Genomic DNA, 23,379 nt, shown 5'->3' with positions numbered 1-23,379 from the left:
AAAGACTACATAAGACAAAACAAATTAAGTTGCACTAAAAACATTTGCAGATTCATTTCACAGTGAACCCTGTGTTAGGAAAGGGGACTTTGTTGTTACAATGTCAATAAAGAAATTAAATGAAAAATTTCATATTTCATATTTTAGCCCAGCATCTTCTTGGTGTTTTGTTAGGTTGTTTGTTGTTTTGTTTTGGGGTTTTTGTTTTGGTTTTAAAACAGCTCAAGCACAAGTTCCCACCAGAAAAAAAAGATTCAGTGAAGGCTGACAGAGTTGGCTGAATAAAAAACAGGTTTTTGTTTCGTGTTTTAAATTACAAAGTATGTTTTTCTTCTGACTACAGAATGAATGTCTGGATCTAGTTGTTTGGGTTTTTGCGTTGGCTCCCCCCGCAAAAGGACATAATCTGGCAGCAGAAACTTACCGTCTGGGTGATGAAGGTATACATCGCTATTATAATTTTATCTCAAGTTCTCTTACAGCACAAAACCAGAGAACAATTCAGTATTCTATGTGATATATGGCTTTCATCACATATGGCTATTTTTCTTCCCTCTTACATGGGACAACAGCTCGTTAACATAGTTTGTTATCATTCAAGCATTATGCCTTCAACAGAGGACTGATGAGATTTAACAGCTAGGCTTCAATAAATGGGGTTCCACCCCTCACCCCCAATAGTTCTTTGGAAATCACCGCCCAAAAGTTGCTGAGTTTTCCTGGGTTAAACTATTTGCCCAACCTTCAACAAAAAGGTCTTGAAGATACAGATCAACTCATTGCTACTTAGAAGGATGACCAAGTTCAAGATCAAATACTGCTGAGATGTGTCCAAATGCACTTGGAACCAGAGAGGCAGCAACCTTTCAGTCTGCAGCCACAGAAGCTTTATGTGAACAATGGTATCAGTGTGTGCTCTCCAAACAGATCTACTACAGACATAATCATTAGGCAAGAAATTCTCCAAATCTGGAAAGCCAGACATACATCATACTTTCGTTACAATTCAGTATTTCCAAGTTTATGCTTTGGTTCTAATGACCAACAACATTTTTCAGTGCACTTGGTCAGTTCTCAATAGTTTTATTATATATACAAAATTGCCGATTCCTAGCTTTTATATAGTATTATGTATAATGAATATACCATGTGAAACATGGAATTGCATTGTAGTGTATTATCACACTTTTAAGAGACACTTCATAAGTCACGGAGGACTGTATGTAGACAGAGAAAGGTATTAGGACTATACTGTTAAAGATCATGGTTGTACTTAAGGTCATCAAGATTCCACTGTGCGTGACAAAGTCAGGACTTGACAAGCCAGTATTACAGAGATACAGTAAATACTGCATTACTAAAATGCCCTAGTTTACAAGACTGCTATTCAGTATTTGTTACTTAAAGTATTTACAAATGATAAACTAAAACCTGGTAAAGCAGCAATGCTACATTTTAAGCCAGGTGTTTCACAACAAAGAAGCTTAAACACATTTACCACTAAGTGTGTAATTAAAACAGATGTCCTGTCACACATCGACTTTGGCGTGCATTTTAAAATATACTCTTACACTATACAAATTAACATAAACTTCCTCCCTCCCTACTTTTGTATGAAGGTTTAAACACTGATAAGTTACCCTGATAAATTAAATCAAATCAGCTGTCTCCTTTAAATGGCTTTTATAATCAGATGTACACCACCATTCATATGATGAAGTGATATTTGTAAGATGTATACATGACACTGAAGTGAGCAGTTTTGTTAGCAGACCATGAGCTCTTGTTCTGTGGCTTGCACATGCTGTTGAGGTGGACAGGCAAGGATCAGGTCTCATTAAAGCTTCCGTTCGGATGAGAGAATGCAGACCCTGCTCAAGAAACCAGGTGAATCATGAATGCATCGAGTCCTTTCCTTGCTAGAGACATTCTGAAGGCCAAAACATGAAACTTAAGAGTCATAAAATGTGAGTAAATAGAAGGTGTGGGGTTTACTATGGAATTTGATACACTCTCAATCAATAAAAGTGAACTCTATTCTACTGCGGTTTACTCAAAGAGATATGCTAGACCCGATACCTACTTTTAAAGCAGCAAGACCTCAGGGGCACTGAAAAACAACTGTGTGTGACTCTTAGGCAACCCTTGCATGTGTTAAGCACACTGATTCTTTGCAGAGCCTGGTACGGAAGTGTGTGTTTGCCAGATGTGTGCTTCTCACCCTCCTTACTGCAACCAGCTGGCCATCTTTTTCAATAGATATTTTCCATTCAAAAGTGAGATCGATAAATTATTATCCAAAATATCACAGTTCAATACTTCATGTCATGATTCATGTGACTAAGATGTAAGCTGAAATTATTAATTGGCACACAGAATGAAAACTAGAGAATTGAAAAGAAACTGTGTGTTGGAAACAGGAAAACCAAAACCACCACCACGGTACAAGTGCAAGACATGACTTGTTTTGAACTACAAGAAACTTAAAATCCTTCCTCACGAAGTTACTCAAGCAGCCAAAAAATTCAACCTCTCCAAACTTGTCTTCTGATATAATCACTTGAGTTTTGAGGACATAAAGACGACGTAATCATTTTGATCTGGCATTCCAAGAAAATTACTACCTAAGATCTCAAAATGGCAGAAAGAACCAAATATTCGCACCAAGGCATGCAGCATCTACAAAAAGCACTTGCACTCTTTATTACCTAGAACGTTATTTTTACCTATCAGCAATTATGAATTCTTCATTCACATGGAACATGGATGACTGTCCTAAATTAACAGTATCATGTCAACATTCTCTGGAATCCAGGGATTTGCTATTTGCCCAAGATACTGTCAAAAACAGTATGGGGAAGATGCAGACAACCAACACATAATAATAAGTAAAAGTTGCATTGCCATAGTCTTTCCTAAACTTGAAAAACTTAAAATTGCTGCTGGGTTTTTGAAGAACAATTAATTGCAGAACACTTGATTTGACATTAGCTGTGCACCCTTCTTTCCTTTAAGAGAACAAATTCTTAAACAGTAACTCCAAAGGCCAACATTAAGTTTCTAAGCATATAATACCATATGTCTACATTTTATGATGACTGAACATCTATCAAGGAAAATTCCTTCTGCTTTAGCAATCTCTTAGGAAAATACCTACAATATACTTCAGAAAGGTAATCAAAGTCAGTTTCCACATATAGCACAGAAAAAACCTCACCCCCTTTTTTTTCTTGTCTACAAGCACAATGTATCGGCAAATAATATTTGTACGGAAGCGTAAAGTGCCTCACTACTAGCAAGTTTGCAGCACCTTGAACCCTTTAATTTCTGATTTCTCCTCATGTTTTTAATTACTTGCTTCCATTAACTGATATGGTAGAGAAAACCAAGAATTTCTAAGTAAACTTCTCAATACCTAGTTTTGGTTGCAGGGTGGGGGCTTTGTTGGGGTTTTTTGGGGGGTGGGGGTGGTGCTCTTTGGTTTTTAATATTTTTAACTTGGCTTTCGACAAGCTATGTTTGCAAAGATAGAGGCAACTGTCAGTTCTCCACAGGATGCATTGTCAGGAAGGATATTAGAAGTTCAGTCAAGAGCTTTGTAAGGTTACAGAAAACTGCAACTGCCTACTGATAAACACATTTTTAAAAAGATACCGCTCTGAGGATGAATTAGGTTAACACCAGAAATACTACTGTTTCTTCATATGCTTTTGCTACAAGTAAGAACTAAAGCAGAAAATTACTGGAATCCATGGAACAAAACCATCGCAAGTAGGAGCTACTGCATTATAATAAAGTACTGTCACCCTAAACCCCACGCCTTCCTGATTTAAATGGGAAAACACAAGCCTTGGCTGAACTTAGTAGTGCATCTTACCCGTCATCTGCACAGATGACCCGATACCCCCATATAGTGGTAACTTAGAAAAAAATGTATAGATTTCTCTTCTTCATTCCAAATGAAATGGAAGAAAGTGTGGAAAACAGCATTCTGCGGGCCATACAATCATACCCATTTAACAGCCTATTTAAAATTAACTAGCCACAGTGGTTATGAGGTAGAAACAAAAGAAGCTCTAGGAAATAGTCCATTAATAGGCAGAGATGATTGCCACCTCTCACATTCAATAATCGGATAAGCTATTTTTGATTAATCCATTTTTGTAAGTCCTGATACTGTTCACTATTCCCTAGCTGTGTTTTTAAAATAAACTTTATTTCACGCCTTCTGGAAATAACGTATAGATTAAACTACCTAGTCTAGACATGAAACTCTTACTAATTGCTAAGTAAACAATCATTTCCTTATTTCTTAAGCAAAGACATTAGAAAGTTTAAGTGAAAACTGTTCACTGCATCCTCAGGCATTTGTCTCAGCTAAGGATAGTCTCCCACCAGGGAAAGAATTTCTTTTAACTATGCTGTTATTTCTGTTGAACTGGTGTCTGCCCAATCTCGGCAGTCGCTCATCTGAGAATTTTTCCTGTTCGTATTGAGTGTAGAGACAATATTTCTGAAATCTTGATTGAGGGTTATCATTCCTTGTCTCTTCCCAGGAACGATAATTTGCAGCTTAAGTGATGAATTTTACTTGCTGCTTATGTCATTCACTGATACAGTACCAGATCAATTTCTAACTTCAATCACATTTAAATATATCTTGCTTTTTAATACAGGGGCTTAAAGTAACTTTGAAATTTTAAAAAACAGTAAATAATCAATCTGAGCACTGGATATATGTCTCACTTGAAAAAACCTAGTGTCCATTCATACTCAAAAAGAAGGAAATATTTTTAAATTAACTATACATTACTATCAAAGAAGAACTGTCTCCTGTAAACAAAGCCAACTCTATAATATCTATATTCTACAAAGCCTAGATTCCTTCACCACATGGAAATTCACATCAGAAAGTTGCTTCAACATGCAAGAATTGTAGGATGACAGGAACTTGCAAGCCACATACAACATGGCTATGGTTAATCTTCCAGACATGCACCCCACACTTTTTCTGCTATGGAAGAGTGAAATAAATTATAAAGCAAGAGGTAATCCAGAAAAGAACCTAAATGAGGAAAACACTGAACTGGCACCTAAGAGATTACCAAAGAGCACCATCACAATGGTACACAGAAAATAAAGATGTAAATGCACATGGTGAGAACTGAGGGGGAAATTATAGTGATACAAGTGAAATTTGCCATTTAACACATAACTAAAGTTGACTTGTCTTGTTAAATTCTCAACCCAAAGAGTGTTTGCTACTTTTAGGTAGTCTTTGCTTTGTTGCATTATGTAATATTAATAGCTTATTTTTAATGAAAACCATGCATTTCTCATGTTCAGCAATGATGTCAAAAGACACAAAGAAATGCATAAAACTTAGAGACTATCATTTTCAAAAAGTAACAGATATTTTTTACTTCTGAGTGGTTAAAAATAAGCACTCCTTTTCAACATCAGTTCTAACAGAGAAATAGGTACATCAAAACCATTTAAAGCATTCAGTATTAGATGCACAGAAGTTCTGCATGTTTCCAGTGACAAAAATAATTTTTACCTCTAATGACAGTAGATCTGAAGATTCCTCCTACCTATAATTAATAGCTATCTCTTCCTATCTACCACCGATGAATTTTGTGAAGTGTGGGACAGAGCAGCTTAATTTTTTAGACACTATGCAAAACCAGTGTATGATACATGACAGGAATCTAAGATATTCACTGTTCCACAAAGAACTGTACTTCTAATCTATTCAGTTAAACCTTCTCTCTATCCTCTTTAAGAAAGGTGGCTCTGCATAAAGACAGGTCAACTCTTCACTGCTATATAAAGTTGAAGGTTAAAATGCATAAGCTGGTGTGGGAGACTATTTCCTGCTAAAAGAAAAGCCCTTTAAACACTAGAACCCAAAATCTGATTTGTCAGCTGATTGATGCTTCCATGTCTACTGCTAGTGCAAAGCACCTATCTTTCCATGAAGCCACTCTATTGAAAAAACTGTCAATGCTACCTAGCAAAAAGGTTAGCATGACCTGATAGTAAAAGTGATACAGAATTCAATCACTCACATAAGCATGTAAAACTCAAAATTTCAGGTGAAGGACCAGACCTTTAGTTTTAATAAAATCCATCTGCTATGCTGTAAGTGCCAGGTGGACTTACAGTGGTAAGTGTAATGTATATGTGGCTGTCTTAAATGGAGAAGTATACCAAGAGTCACCAACTTTTTCTTATGCTCTTTCTAAAGAACATATTTTAAAAAACCAAACATTGGGCACCACTGGTAACAACATCCTTAGTTAACGCAGCCTTTGATAAGCTTGCTCTTAACTAACGTGTTGTTTTAAAAAGAAGGAAAACTTTATTTTGCCACAACTTAAATTAGCTCAGAATGAGACGCACTCAGCTGGGTCTCCCACTTACCATTGCAAGAACCTAGTCCATAACACTGTTTCATGCCGTGACTGCGTAGCAACACTACTCTAAACTCAGCCACTCATCACTACATAGTTACAGTATTTCTGTAAGACCTGCTGGGAAGAACTATACAATTTAATTACAACGTATTACCAGCTGTAATAGGTGAATAAAGCAAAAACTGCCACAACAATGTCAATCCCTAAAGTGGCCCAGGCTTGTGCAACAAACCTGACAGACATCCAGTTTTAATGTCTTCTGAAGCCACGACCAAAGGGAACTGGGACTTGTAAACTCTCAAATAGCTGAAACTGAAAGGGAAACTCAGAAAGCATTTTCCATCTGGCTTGGTCAGCAAGGTGCATAAAAACGGAGAGCATGTAAAAAAGTAGACCACTGTAATGCTCAAATTAATTATTCTGATTTTTGTCAACCACCAATGAAGAGTTTTAGATGCAGCCTCAAAGTGCACACTACTCAGCAACAATCCTTTCCAAATAGTGAGATACAGTCACACTGCACACACCAGGAGACACTGGGGCACTGTTGCAGAGTCAGGGAAAAGACAGAAAGGACGGCTCAAGTGCTTCAACCCATGAGAAGTGAAATATTTTATTGTTAAGCTTTCAATACTTGGATTTCTTTTTGGAACTATTTAACATATTTGTTATTTTCAACAGACAAAAAGAAAATTACTTCCTGGTAAAACACTGATGTGCTCTTTTGTTTTTTTGTGTTTTTGATGTGCTCTTTTTAGTTTGTTTTCTCTAGCTAGGTTCCATGTTAGTAATTCAGGATAATACCCTTACTATGCTTTTGCATAGGGCCTCAGTTAGCAACAAGTGGCACACAGATAAAACAAATGTACCTGAGGAAAAAAACCCAAACTCTACTTTGCTGCTAGAGCTTGGAACTAATGACATTTTCCCTGGGAAAGAAAGTCTCTTTTACTGTGAAAATGGATTTACTAATCCCTTCCAAGATTTTTAACAGTACTGAAAAATAACTTGTAATGGTGGTGTTCATTCTACAATAATATTTCAGATCAAAACCTTCTTCCTAAAGGGAGCTCTTCAAATAATCAAAACTGTCCATACATTCAGTAAAAGCTACTCAAAGCTAAGTTTTTACTCCAGGAAGGAAGAAAATACCAGTCAGCAAACTCACAGCAGGTTTTTACTTCTTTTATACTGCACTGGAGGATAACAATGTTTAAAGCCTCATTAAAAACTCCAGAAGTGTTAAATATAGACTGTGAATTTCAGTTTAATAAACAGTTACTTCAGGAAGATTGCCTCTGAACTAGGTTTTCACTTCTATTTTAGAACATCAAAGAAAATCATGTACTTTTCAGGGAATTTTTTTTAATAAAGTTAACATTTCTCGAGGTAGTACACAGAGCAGCTTTTAAGCACTGAATTCCTCTACCCTTACCAAAAGCCCTTAGTCTGACCTCAAGACACTGCACTATGATTTGTTGTGATTTATGACCCGGCTACATTAACCATACTCCTTGGTAAGTGGAAATCCACAACCGCTGAATGCAAGTTTTAACACAGAATAGAACTTTTAGCATTTGCAGTTTTGAGAAAGGTGAAACATACAATTCCATCTTTTTACCAACATTATAATTTTACTTAAATCAGCTTTGTTCCCATAAAGCCATAAAGGAAAAAGAAAGCATCATTCTATTCACAATTCAATACAGCTGTGTATGACTGGCTTCAGCCCCAGGCCACAGGCCAGGAACTTCTGAGTTCAAGTCTGGCTCTGCCACTGATTTTCTGTGTGGCCTTCAGAGAGCCCCTAAATTTCTCTGCTGCTCCTCTTCAATCTGTACGGTTACCTTACACAATGGCACTTGTTTTGTTTGTGCAGGCTTTTCCCAAAGAGAAAACTTGCCTTTACTTTTCTAGCAATTTTTACTATGGCATTAGTGCCTAAGGCCCACTAAGAAGTCTCCACATGTCAGCTGATAGTCACATGTCAGCTAGTAGTTCTTAACTACATTAACTGCCAACATGGGCATATTATGTATATGCATTACATACATACATATATGATACACCCACAAATACCAAAATATCTAGTAGGTTGGAAAATAGATTATTAGTTATTTCAGAGTTTGTTAAAATACAGGATGGGGAAAAGAAATTATCTGCTATAATTAAATTTACAATGCAGAACAACCTACAGTCTTGTTCTTATTAACCCACTGAGCCAATGAAGCGGTCTGTTTTTTAACAGCTTAACATCAAATGCACAGGGCACGCAATGCTCAAGCTCAAACAATTACAACAACTCATTTTAAAATATTACTTTAACAATAGAAAAATGGCCTAGGAATGTGAAGGGGGAAAAGGATTTAAGCTTAAACAAGTTACCTAGCATGAACTGAAACATCATTTAAAAGGTAAGTTTTCTTAAGAAAAAGATCAAAGGAAGTTATATAAACTTAAGCTGACCAAATACTTGCAAGTCTGTTGCAGAAGAGCTTCATTTCACATTATCTGACAGGAGCAGAACGTAATGCAGACTGACACTAGCTAACCTCAGCTTTTGCTGAACTCTAACGATCCAAACACGCAAATACAGCTCACCACCTTTGAAACAGTATACGCTTCCTTTAAATCCACCCCTGGGAAAAAACCTTGTCCCCAAAACTTTTGTACCAAGACAGGCTGACTTTCAAAAAAATTAGCCTGTTCAGTTATTCATGGCCTAACCACAGAGAGTTAGCTTAGAGAGCTAAGCAGCTGTACCTTTATGGTATGTTAAGCTGCCAATGTAAATCCTGGACTCTCAAAAGCTTCCACCTTTTGCCTTTTTCATCTTGTTTTACCTGAAGTCTGGCAAGAACAGACTTCCTACAGTTTTTCTGTATCAGGACATAGAATTTATTTGTAGAAAGTGGTAAATGTAAAGCAAAGCTGTCTCCCAATTAACAACACAGAAGAGTAAATCAATTCAGAATAATGTGCTATTTTGGAATAAAAACAGTCACTCAGGACTTAATCAGAAACAGCCATTCCAAAATAGCTACCATGCAGAGATGAGGTGGTTAAATGCAATTTCAGATAGCTTTTGCAAAAGGAGGACTAAACTGGTTCAAACTGCTGAAAAATTACCTGCATGTAAGATGTACAATTCTCCCATCCCAGGTCATTTACTAAAACTTTCCACTGTAATTCAGTGGTTTTCAAAACATTTGTTGAGTAAACCCTAGGAAGTTAGAGAAACACCATCATGAAGAAGTACATCTAAACAACTTATTAGGAAGATTAAATCTTTACCCTAGATGAGATTTTGTTTTTAGTTTCCTACTTCACACTACCGTCAGGGTGTTTCCATCAGGTGAAGCAGTCATGAATACTACAGCAAGGCCAGTGTATTGGTTAGCAAGCATTCCTGCCAGGGTAATCTAGATCTGCTCTGAATAGGATTACAGGACACAGGTAAAGACAAAATAAAACAAAAATAACCCTAATGCCTTGTATACTTTCTCTCTCTCAGCATTGTTCGGTCTGGTTGAGATGTACCAAACAGATAATCTGAACATTACCTGGGAAAAAATGGAAAATTTATTTTACTCTAAAACAAGGCTATTAAATTTAAAATTCCCATTAATATTACTATAGCTGACTTCTGCAGCACCAGCTGGAGCTGTCTTTTACACTAGGTTAAAAAAAAACTTTGGGGGTTTTACTTCAGGTTAACCAAGTATTTTTACAGGCAATTCAAACCTAGTCAACATTTAGATTCCAACCAGTGCACAGGAACTTGTAATCACATCCACAAAGAAAAACAGAACGAGATACAGAATTACATATGTATAACCTAAATAGGATATCCTCTATTTCCAAGCACTGTATTTTAACCAGTTTTAATTTAAGTTTTGGGGTTTTTTTGGGGGGTGGGGGTGAGGGGCATGTTGAATAAAACAGTGGGATAATTACACTAATAGTACCCAAGTAACGTCTAACAGAATAGGAAAGGTTTCTTTATACAGTCTTAACTAGAATATAGAAGCATCCATTTCTAAAAATTCACATGGGGATCAAACTATCTAATGACTATTTTCTGTTTTGCAGGTCAACCAATTTTTGATGCACATGAGTAAGCTAGGAAAGGATGTTAGCTCATTTTTGTTCCTTCTGCCATCCCCTGCATATAGAAGGTATCCATTTTCATTTTTATTGTCCTCAAACTCTCTCCAGTAAGAGGGAAAATGGCCTGGAAAAAATCCAGCACAAGTTACCAGATTAGAATTTCCACGCATTAGAATACCAAAATTTGCCGGTATGTTGTGATCAAATAATCCTCCCAGTGAATTGTTCAGCAAAAGGCTGAGCATAAACATGCTGAATATTTAGCTGGCAAAGTGACGTATCAGAATGTATGAGTCTCACTTCAGTTGATGAAGTTCTCAGTAGTAGTCACCCTCTTGCCAAAGAAAGCTGTTTTGTAGACAAGTATATCTGGAGTATCAACACAGAATTAGAACCATGTGTTTTAAATCAGACCCTGAATCTAGCATGATTGCTTAACTGAAATTATATATAATTAAAAATATAAATGCTAATACAGAAGCTGCAACAAGACCACGAACACTGTAATGTCTTCTACTACAAACAGTAAAATTTAAACCAGGGAAAACAGCATAAGAAGCATGCAAGACTTATTTTAGGGACGGTTTAAGTGGCACTGGACACTGTGTCTTAAAGAAGTGGATGGCTCCAGCATAAACCAACTTCACAAATGTAGACTGAACCATGATGACAATGCATCTGTGTATATTTGCCACAGAGCACATGTAAAATGGGACAATTGAGCTCAACTCTTATTAATGGTGAAGTGGCATTAAATAGAATATATATTTAACCTTTCCTGTTTTCTTATAGGTCAACTACCCCAAAAAGTTCAAAATCTATGAACACTATGGTGTGTACATACTGACAAAACCCCAAATTCCAGCAGTCTCACTGCAGCTAAAGTTTTCCATGTTCTCAGGTACACGGAGGCTATGCCCAACAGCCACTATGCAATTACAGATGGACAGTGGCTTATGATTGTGCTCTTGAACAAACGCTGTGCTTTAAAAAGGAAAAAAAAATACTGAGAATACTAGTAGTAGTTTTCCCATTTTTCTGTTTTTCTAAAAAATACTTCTCTGATTCAAAAATTAAGACAATGTTGCGCTCAAGTTCCAATCAGTTTTTGGGTTGAGCTGTTATATCCATATCTTTAGGAAGCCCTAACCCTGCATTTACTAAGAACTCTGGGAAAGATGAGCACCCTCCCCTTATTTCTTAACTTAAGCATGCATGGTGGGGTTTTGTGTACTCTTAAGGAATTAAAAGAATGGCCACCTTAATTTAAAAATGCTTGTACCTTTCTGCTTTTCAGTTGAAGTAACTCTCCTGTTCAAAGCACATTCAACTATGTTGGAGCTCAGTGTCAAAATAATGTTTTCCTGACACAAATTAAACAACTGTTTATTCACAGAGAACATATGTATCTACAAAAATATATACAAAAAAGCTGAGGTGTTTTTTTTGCTGAACTACCCCCCTCTATCGTGTTTTGCTACTATTATTTAAGCTACCTCAAAATTTGTTGACCTCCCCGACTGTTCAAAATGCTCTGAAGTTAAGGCCCCACAAGTACCATCCTAAAAAGAGAAGCACTCTGCTCCTGGAATGAAGTAAAACACAGTTGTGTCTTCATACTTAGGTTTGGTTTTGTTGTTGTACTCAATTCCAAGGCTACATTTCACTTCTAGAAGTCTCAGTTTAACACAGACTTGTATTAATACACATGCTTTGTACTTCTAAGCATTTTTCCACCTATAGATATTTTAGATAATTTTCTCTGCCTAACATACACAAGCATCCATGTAATTGAGACGCAAATTGTAGCACTGAGAGGAATAGTACTCAGCTCTCATGTTTGCTACCTGTGGTTTTTAACAAGACACCCCTCAGTAGTTTCTCTCCAGGTATATTAGCACACATTCTTCCATGCTGTTTAACCCTTGTGGTTTGATCTGTTCTGCCTTTAAAGATCATCTCGTGTTTTATTAATGTATCTTCTCTTAGGTACCTGAAGTAACTCCAGGGTTCATATCTTGGTTTATGTTTTCCCACGTACCTAAACAGGCTAATTAGAAGTAGTCCTGGAACTACAATATTTTGAAAGAGGATCAAGGTTTGTCTTTCCATTTGCCCATAGTGTAATATCCAAATATCACATCAACCAGCTCTTAAGACACAACTTTTCAGAAATTATTATAAATATATAATTCTAGTAGCACCAGAGCATTTCAGCCCTGACCTATACTGACCAGCATACTGTAAACAGACAGGAAAATAACCTTTAAAATGACAACAGCCATAAAGCCTTATTAGGAACTCCTTTCAGAAGTGTGTTGTTGCCACTACGTATAAAAAAAAGTCAGGGTTTACATATACTCATGCTGCTTACAACATATATATTCTGTCTCTACAAAAAAAGGAAAGAGAAACTGTTGTCTTATTTGGTTGGAAGCCTATGTATAAAGGAGAAAGAATTTAAGCAGCGAGAAGTGCTAAATGTACAGCTCTGGGGCTGGAATTCACAACAGATACGGAAAGGCCCCATTTCTCTTGTGCCCTTCAAAACAATCATGGCACCATCACAACAAAATACAAATATTTTCAGTATATAGTATTTTTTGTCTCCATGATGCCTCCACATTTGCCTTCAATGTTGAATTGGCCAGAAAGTGTTATCTTCACACCCAACTTTAGATGTCTTGTTTGACCACTGTTTAAATATGGCACATATAATCATACCAACTAACTTCCAGTGTTACATTAGCAACTAAAGCTGCTGTTTCTTGAAATAAATACTGGACTTGCTTTGAGAAGCAATAAATATTTGTATTCACCTAAACCAAATTTTACATCTGTTTATCAAATTAATTCTGCAGCAATAATTAAAGCTAAATATTTAAAGTTTAGCCACTTAAAATCTAAGCAGCTTCCTCAGCAGGATTCTTCTCAGTGAACAGACATCTTTTGCCCTGACATTACACACCATCCTTTACAAGACTCTCAGGAAGGTTACAAAACTAGAACCCAGATACCTATACCTGATCCCCTTGGTAGGACATGAAGTGCAGCTTTTTAGAACTAAACATCATATGTATCTTGTCTTCCTGCCTCAAATCTTGATCTGTTTAAATAGGAAACCAATACTTAATAAGCTGAAACAGCTCTCTGGAAGGAGGTAGGTTTCTTCTTAATCAATTAAAGCAAAAAAACTATAACCCTCCAACTTTTCAGTTATAAAACAACCGCCAGCTGAAGACAATACCAAATGTGCAGATTCCATATGTTCAAAGTAAACTGTAAACTAAACTTCTCACCTTCCATCCTGGACACCAAGAGAAAAGTAGGTCCATAATGACTAGAATTAAAGAATTCTGCTTTAAGGTGCAAGCCACAACAAGTTTTTGCAGGGGTGCTAGGAAAGGTACGGAGAAAAGTTATCTTCCAGCAACACGCTGATTCTATAGATTTGTCTTCATTTATAGATTTGGATGCTTTCTCCTCTACTCAGTATCTATGTAAGAGACAAAAGTCTCAAAAGGTTAAGTTTAGCTGAAACCAGTCAGCACAGCCTGTATGATCTTAGGATGTTTCTTTTTTTCTCCTTCCCAGCAGGAGAGAAAGAAGCTAAAAAAAATGCTGCTGAAAGTAAGCATACTGATTTTTCAGTCACTCTTCCCTGAATTTTTTTACCCCATTAGACCTGCAGACTCCTGTATATTGAGACTTAACGGTACTAAGGCTTTTCTTGCCAACTATTTCTCAAGAATGTCTTAGATGTAGTGCAAAAGAATCCAGGGACTCTGCTGACTACCGTCCTCACTGTAGTTTTCAACCTACTAAAACAGTGCTTTAGAAGGGGGCTGAGGTTCCTATAGATACCAATAACAAGTTATATACAAATGCAAAGAGAAAAATGAAATAAACTTCCAAGCCCACTGTTATCACTAAACTAAGGAAGCAAAAAAGGCTCCCCCACCCCAACACTTCTGCAAGCTTCAAACTGATCTAGAAATTACAATTCGCATCAAGACTCTCAAAGTTACTTTAAGTAAGTATTTTGTTCCCTTTGTACTGCAGGAACATACCAAATGCAAACAGTATTGAGAATTGCCCAGACTCACACTTTTAAAATCCTATGGTTTCACAGGCTACAGAGTCCTCAACACACCCTGCACTAAGATTTGATAGGTCAAAGACATATTTATATGAGGAATTATTTTAATTGGTCGTTGCTATTCACAGTGTACTGCCTCACAAAGCTGCTTAATTTACTCTGTACTGGAATCACTTCATAGTTGCTTTTTGTCCAATCCACGACAGCTTCTACAGCTATGAGCAGTGCAAGTTATTAGCAAATATCCTGTGTTCCATCTTCCTAACAACCCAGCTATACTAACACGCACACAGTTTGGAAGTGTACGACATAGACAGTAATGCATGCAGGCAAAAAATACGCAGGGAAGGAAAGTTCTTTTCTCAAGCAGATTCTGGGAAGGCTATGTCCTACAATACTTACAACCCAGGACAAAATTTAGGTTTTCATTACTTTCCCTGTTCAGCTATCCCATGCTATTTGCAGTTATCACATAAAACTACATAATTGATGTTTTGGTCCAGTAAGAACCAAATCTGAGATTACTACTACTTTATATTGCATTTGAAAACAGTTCTAATGCCTAATTAAGTTTGTCAATCAACAGGTATATTCAACACATTCTGGCTACATCAGGGTCTCCACTAAGCCCAAGAAGGCTTTGAATAACAAAAGCCATCAGGGTACACCAGGTTCAAGACAGAACATTTTTATAATATTCCCTCGCACAGATACATACCCATAACACGAGGGTGGAATTTAATTTAATCGTAAACAGGGAGAACGTATTACTTCATACACATACTGGGTTATCCATTACTACTAAACTCTGTAAGACCAAAATTATCAGCACAATTCACTATATCAAATTTGAGTGGAATCCTTTTCATCGGCTTGCTCCAATTTAAAATAAAAACCCACCTTTAACTTCCAAAAGAAACTTAATATACTGCAGAATTATTTCAAATATTTGCTAGCCACTGGAGGAAAAAAAAGCCCTGATACATACTGCTACAAGACTATAATGAGGACAGCCAGACAGATTTGGATGTGTTTACTGAAAATGTGTCTCCTCTGTTTGTATTTAAGTCTATGGATGTAAGGCCGCAAAGAAATACAAAATATAACCCCACCTTGTAGGTTTACAAATTTGACCTGCTAGCCATAATCAATCCACTCATACACTGCAGTGTGAAAGCACATTCACATCATTATTGCCATAATTATCTGCTGCTTAAGTATCCAGCTACAAAAAACATCACAGTAAAAGGCCTATCGGGAAGGGGTGAAGAACAACGTATACAACCACAGCGAATTTTTTCTCGTTTAACCTCACAGAAAGGAGCATTACATCACACTCTTACAATGCAGGAGGAGGGGCCTGTTCTCAGAAAGCAAGCTTCAGCTATTTCCCTTTAATTTTCTGCTTGGTTCTGGAGGGAGATGCAAAAATCACTTGGATTTAAATTTTTAGTAACGTAGTAGAAGAAAGACGGGGGGGGCGGGGGGGGGGGCAGAAAACACAGCTTTTTACCTACATTTACTACCACGCAGATGAACACTCATTTTATGAAGAATACGGAGCAAAAGTCTACAAAACGTCAGTGGCACCCAGCATCTCTCATCTGCAAGCGCGCATTCCTAAATATCTGGGGGGGCCCCCTCCCCCCATTTTATCGGTGGCCAGACCCGTTAAGCAGAGATGGCTCCCCTTACTTCTGGACACGGCGGGTCCCCTTTTACAGCCGGGGCTACCAAGCCGGCTTTAACTCCCGACGCCGGGTTTGGGGGGCAGGACCGCAGGGTCCCCACGACGGGGGTGGAGGGGGGGACGGCCGCGAACGGACCGGCCCGGGAGGGAAGGGGGAGGGGGGGAGGGGAGCGGCAGCTCCAGCCCGCGCCGGAGCCCGCCGGCGGCGGCGGGGCGGGCAGGAGCGCTGGGCTCGGCTTAGCTAGGCTCGGCGGGGCTCTGCCAGCGCAGGGATCCTCTGACCCCCCCAACCCGGCACCCTACCTGTCCGCGTGCTTGGTTTTAGGGTGGGTTTGGGGTTTGTTTTTTTTTTGTTGTTTTGTTTTGTTTTTCCTTTCTCCCTGGGGAAGGGTGGCCGGTGAGAACACTTCCCCATCTGTCCCCCGTCGGACCCAGCAGCAGAAAGAACGCAAACCCGTTTTTATATATGCAAATTTTTGCAGCAGATTTAAGAGCTTCGGGTGCTGTGGGGAAGAAATCACTGTTTAAGAAGCCTCCATTTAACTAAAACAAGATTTTCAGTACTATCTCGTCCTTCACCGGTTTGGAAAAACACGAACGATCTTCTGTAATTTGCCGAAGTGTTTTAAATTACAAATCTCTTCAAAATCCACAATACGCTTCTACGGAGACCTCCTTCTAAAAAGCCCTAAAAATCCACTAAAAGTGCTTCACGCATGAAACCAGACCACATCTGAAACAAGTATTTGTGCTAGAAAAAATAAAACACACCTCTGCAAAACCACGGATGAAAACGGTCAGCTCAGGCTCTTAAAAATCGACTGATAGGTAAAAACAATAATAATAATAAAATATAAATGTACCACTAACCTCATAAAGTGCAGCAGTGCTTAAATCCAGCGAGTTGAGGCATACAAGGTAGAAATGGAAATGAAAAAAGATCCAAAAATGATTTTGTGTTTGTTTTGGTGGTTTTTTTTATTTTTTTATTATTATTTCAAATGTTCAGAAACCAGCAGAGACTCTGTCGGCCATTTTGGCTTGAACTCCCTCCCTCACTCTCTCCCTCTCGCTCGCTCCCTCCCTCTCGCTCCCTCTTGCTCTCTCTAAAGGAAGAAGCTTTTTGTGACCTTCAAATAGAGGCAGGTCATGTGACTCCAGGCAGGCTGTCAATCACGATGCGAGGGCCGGCCTACTTCCCGCCTTAAAGGGACATCGCCCTGCCCGCACCGGGGGCCAACCTCTCCTCGCCGAGCCACGCCGCTCGACTCGCCTCCGTTCATGGTTCAAAGGCACTACACAGAGAGGGTGAGATAGATGAGCGGTAAGAATACGGACAGCGACTCAGCTGGAGCTTTTCTTGTTATAACTTGCTCAAAATAAAGAAGCTGATTCTACATTAAGGTTGCAGAGCCAATAAACGGGGAAGGAAAAAGGTCTTAGTCCCGCTAGCCACATGCACTCTTCTGCGGTGCACCAGGGTACACTTGACCCTAGCACTTACCTCGAGAGGAAACCGCATTTTAAGTACCCCATCCCATCTGAAGGACAGGAGGTTCATCCTCAGTCCACAATGAATCCAGACTGTAACTGGACTGTCTACATGACGTGCACACATAAACCCGAGATCCAGGTTCAGAGGCAGAACACCTGCAGGACAGCAGGGCAAACTTGGTCTCTCCTCTCGCCGTGACTGTTCTCAGTCTCAGGCTGCAACCCAATCACGAGGAGGACACTCGAGAATCTCTTCCTACAATTTCCATAGACAAATGCTCCAACAGTGAAAGAGAATCCCAGCACGTTGCAACATTAAAAAAAAAAGTCTTCAGGATGTTTCCAGATATTACCTTGAACGTGTAGAAATGGTAAAGAAGGTAGTTCAGGAACAGAACACGGTAATGCGAGTGTGATCCTGCTGTGAGGAGACTTGCTCCTGAGCCAGCCCAACACAGGTAACAGATGCTTGAACCGACTGTGTAATATAACCATGCCCAGTGGGATGACTGACAGCAGCTTGGGAAGGAAGCTCACGGGAGCACCCTCGGGATTGAGCCCTTAAAAAGGCCCAGGTTTTTAATTCTGTACAGTTCTGTACTGTAACTCCATAGAAAGTAAGAGACCATGCTATCAGTGAAAAAAAGGCCACAGAACGAAACTAACTTGAGAAGTCACAGGGGGGCACTCCATAGGAATGAATTTGGCGGGGGGTAGAAGCTGCCCATGTTATGAATGAGAATAAAAATTGTTAGTGTATATTATACTACACAAGTCACTGGCTAAACATTATGTTTCAAAAAATAATCAGGAGACCGTGGATGGCTAATAAGGCCCAGGTTTCCACACACTTTGCTCCTACTACCCTCACAGTAAGGTACAGAAACCCTTGAATGGGGATTCCCCCAACGAGGGGATTTCTTCAACAGGACTACAGACTGCACCCTAACCTCCCCCTACCTCTGTCTGTGCAGGCTCACCAAACTCTGGAAATAGCTAAGGGGTGATGCATTTACGGGTACTTAATGAAATAAAAGCAGTTAAATGCTAGCTATTCAGGGTGCTCTGTCTAATCCAGAGCAGAAAATCGGCCCAGCTTGAGGTGCTTTGTGGCAGGGCTCACCCAAAAATGGTAATTTAAGAAATGTGGTGAAATCTCAGGGAATGTATTCTTATTTGTGGCAAGACCCGAAGAGGACACCACAATTGCTCTGAATATCTAAAGACAAACCCCAAACCAACCACTAGGCATCTGATTTACAGAAAGTTTCATAAAAGCAAATATATATATATATGCGTATTTATTAAACAGCTATCCCCCTTCTGAGAAATTACATTAAGTATTGTAGCTGCACGTTCTATTCATGTTCACACTGGGTATGACAGTATGCACTAAGATACAAATAATTTTACTCCCTCTCAAAAGCCAAATTGTTCTACTCAGATTTATAAATACTCTTAAATTCAGCAGGGCTTGCCAGCTCTTCATTCTGATGTCCTGGAAGCTTTTACTTCAAGGAGTTGATAATACCTTGATGACTTTAAGCAACCAGCGCTCACTTCAGTTGCTGTGTATCAAGTGTAAATCACTGCTACAAAATTTCACCTTGTCGATGTTCTATTGACAAAGCTTTTTTTAATTGACAAAGCTTTTTTAATCAGAAAACTTTTTGGGGGACAAGCAAATCACCAGTCAACTAAAAATATTTAGAGAGGCCAGTATAGGCAATTCTTAAATAAATGTGGCGTGAATAAAACACCTTGAATTTTTAGCATTCTGTTAGAAACATATCGGCTGTAGGCCTAGGTTTTACCTTAACTGGTTTCTCTTCCATAAAGAACCATGGACTCCACTTGACAAGGTGAAAATTACCCATGTTTTGTTTCCTTTAAAATGTTCTTTGGAAGCAACTTCAAAATCCTTATTTTAATATAAAAATTAATTAAATAAATGCTTTGATAATTTTTTTTCAACTAAGCTAACAATAGAAACATACCTCATTCTTTATGTATTTCTGCTGGCATCTTGGTTAAGACGGCTTACAAAAAGTTTTAGTTTTTTGTTTTGGTTTGTAGGGGGAGGGAGGGAGTGGTAGTGGTTGTGGTTTTCGTCTCTTTTTTTTTTTTTTTTTTTTTTTTTTTTAAATGCAGCATTTCCCAACCAAAGTTGTGGAAGAAGCAGCAGCACAGCTGGAGTAGAGCGTAAAAATACAGAGCATATACAAAACCTGCACATGCCTTTTCAGAGGGCAATTGCACTTTAAAACCTAACCATTAAGCTTTCTGATGCTAACAGCACTGTTAATAGCTAGTGTTAATAGGTTATATCCTTGTTATGTGCTACTAACTTAGCTGATTACAAACACTTCATTTCTAAGCACCTTCCAACTGAGGATCATAAAGCACTTTAAAAACTTTAATGAAGCTTCACAGTACTCCTGTGAGGACAGTATCCAGTATGAGCTGACATATACATGCACACATGCACGCATTAAGAGAGATGCTTACAGTCATGGATTCTCTGCACTCATATCTCAACCGAGACAGGAGAGGAGTGGGGTTTTTTAATTCACATTAAGCTGCACTGTGGTTCCAGTAACAGCTCATCCTTTCTGATGACCTTTTGATAAGAATCAAGAAATTAGGCTTCAACATTATGTAGACAGGCATGCTCCAGTGTCCAGTAGATGAACTGCGGTATCAACCGTACCCTCTAGTTGTCATCTCAAAAAGACGACCTGGTCTGTCTGATCTGTAGATCCTTATTTAATTTTAAAAATACTTGAGTTCATCCAGTCCTTATGCAAAATGCCCTGTCTCATGAGCTAGCATTTTGTTTGGGCTCAAAATCCTACAGTTTGATGCCACATCTCCCTTATTTTGAAGGCTACACCCTCACCATCCTACAACATTGGACTCCACCCACTGGGCTTTCTACACTGCCAATCTACATGTGGCAATAAATTTAAGACTTTTTTTTTCCCCCTAGAAAGTTCTTCATAGCTGGTACTGTGACAGTGAAAAAAAGTCAATTCAGCTCCTCCCAACACAATTCCTCAGCAGAAACCTCAAATATTAACAAGTTTCTCATAGCATGAATGCCTTCTCACCAACTGTCCTTTCTCCTGCTGGTGAAGAATTTGCTTCCGGAAGTATCAAAGGCAAAAAGGCAGATTTTTTTATTGCCCTCTGCCCAGTGAACTGCCTACATGCCCTCTACCCTACTGCAGCTCATCAGTTAGATTTCCCCAGACCTCCCTCCCCCAACCCCAGAAGGTGGGTGCAGTAACAGATACAACATAACTGGAGGCCTATTCTTCCGTAGCTCCCCAACCAGTCACCAGTGGTCCAGCTGACCTGGATTACAATCCTAGCAAGCACAACTCTTCAAGTTAACAGGGATCAGAAAGGTCCCTTTGTCTTTCCCAAGATGAATTTAAAAGCGTAACTCTTAGAGTAGGGACATGTATGTGAGGACTAGGTTACATAGTTGCACACTGTCTAATAATAAAAAGCAAGCAGAGACACCCACCCCCCCCCACCCCCCAAAAAAAATTATGGAACAGAATTAGGAGTCTTAAGTACTACTTGTGTGCTCTAACAACTGCCATATGATTTATTTCAAAAGAACAATTAAAAACATTTAAGGTTAAAACCAGGAGTTCAAAGCATCTTGCTTCCTGGACTTTGTAACAACTAGACACTTGATGAGGCATCTCAGTCCTACATAAAGGTTAGTTCAGAACACTTTTAAATTATTTTCTCTGAACAGACAGAGATCCTGAATGCCCAGCACTTCTGAAAAGTGAAGACGATAGCTAAATCTGGCTGTATCAACATACGTTGTTTTTTTTTTTTATTGAAGTCCTCACAGCAATTGCACATAAGCCATTGTGCAAGAGAGATGACCTCTCCTGCTGGAGTGCAAAACTTCAAAATGTTCAAGCATTCTTCAAGGACAAAATACTCATTCCTAGTGAAAACTAGGATTTTGTTTTGGGGTTCCCCCCCTTGACATTTAGTGAATAGTGAGACATTTTATGCTGCAGATTCTGAAAACAGAGCTGCCAGGGGTTTTAACTATAGCATGCAAAAGTATAACATAATTCTTTCTTCAGAGAAAAATACCATATTGAAAAATGTCTGACAAAGCAAAAGCTTGCTCAGTTTCTGAAAAGGTTACAACAGCTTTTGCATCCCTTACACAAAGGCACCTATCAACACATTTTAGGAATGGCGCATACCATCATTATTATTCAAAAACTTACATTGCAACAGTGCTTTGGAGCCATACTGTAGCTCAGATCTCATTCATATCTTGCCAGGAACAAACGAGAGAATACAAGGCCTGAAAACTTCACAGCATATGAAGTTTAACAACTCTAAATGGCTGCAAGGCCAAGCCAAAGTTGTGACCCTATAGATTAATGAAGTGCCCACAGAAAGATAACAAGTCAGAAGGAAAACTTCATTCACTGGCTTTGCAGACACCCACTTTCCCACCTAATTTTTCCTCAATCTGCTACAATACTTTCCCCAGCTGTTCAGCCTACAAATAATCCACCACTATGCCTCCACTTCTTCAATCTCCTCAAATGCCCTTTCCAAACTGGAGAAAATATGAGGTTTTCTAGCTGCCTTTTAACGAAGATGTTCCATGAACACTCGGAACTGAAAGCTCATTTCCTATTAATCTCTTGTCACACATCACCGAACCTCTACTTTACCGCACTAATCCAACCTTCCTGCACAGCCAGTTCTCCTCTGATGCCAAGGCTCTACCAGTATGTTGTGCACTATGTAGACCTCTTCCCGTAACTTTTTTTCACCCCTTTCAGTACCTGGGCAAAAAATAGCATGTGCTGCAGCTAATCCCAAAGCACGCATGATGATTAGCTATTAGCAGATATAACCGGAAGAGTTAATCTTTTGTTTTGTCCTGAAGCCCTTCTTGTAGTGGGGAAATTAATTTTGGTCTCTCTTCCAGGCAGTTACTGAAGTTTAACATATTGGTAGTTACAACTATTTCAATTTTTTACTCCTCTGCCCCACGCGACCAAAACTAGACAAGAAACTCCAACTTAGTTGGGAAAGATACAGGCACAGAAAGGAATTGCATGACACTTAACTACTCTAGGAACTGAAAGAATTGACCCCAAACATTATCTCCCATTCAGTCAAGTCCCTCTCTAAATGCTGAATGAATTTTTATACCCATATCCTCAGAAATTAAAATGAGTACTTTCCAGTGACATAACATACCAGGGAACTTGTACAAATTAGAGTTCTTAGAATTTGGTTCACCTGCTCCTTACTAACATCTCAGAAGCTTCTTGATTTTGGAGACTATATAATCCTATCCTAACAGGTCTCCCTCTTCAGTTACTAAAATCCTATAAACTGCCAAAACATCCGTGAAATAGGAAAAGTTTGTCCCTTTTATGTAATTCTACCTATGCCAGTGAAAAGACAATACTTCTTTCAAATAAATAGATGTTCAGGGAAATGGTATGGGATATTGCTCCTCCCATATATACAGCAAGCGGTTGCTTTCTAATTGTTATTTA

The 23,379-nt window shown here is 38.7% G+C and overlaps 1 protein-coding gene across 12 annotated transcripts in view; it reads right to left on the bottom strand.

Moving 5' to 3' along the window:
• Window positions 1-23,379, bottom strand: part of TNRC6B (trinucleotide repeat containing adaptor 6B) — a 135,744-nt gene that overhangs the window by 62,205 nt on the left and 50,160 nt on the right. The window contains exon 1 of one of the 12 annotated variants that reach the window (XM_075077826.1): window positions 17,189-17,460. The exons of the other annotated variants lie outside the window; for them this stretch is intronic. Within the exon in view, the coding sequence (XP_074933927.1) occupies window positions 17,189-17,193 (5 nt within the window). The 5' untranslated portion in view covers window positions 17,194-17,460. Of the gene's footprint in view, window positions 1-17,188; window positions 17,461-23,379 lie in introns of those variants that run through there. 12 annotated transcript variants of the gene reach the window in all.

This window comes from Phalacrocorax aristotelis, chromosome 1 (genome assembly GCF_949628215.1).
Source record: "Phalacrocorax aristotelis chromosome 1, bGulAri2.1, whole genome shotgun sequence".
Classification (NCBI taxonomy): Eukaryota; Metazoa; Chordata; class Aves; order Suliformes; family Phalacrocoracidae; genus Phalacrocorax; species Phalacrocorax aristotelis.
The sequence above is the reverse complement of the archived record's forward strand: the minus strand, read 5'-3'. Positions and strand labels throughout refer to the sequence as shown.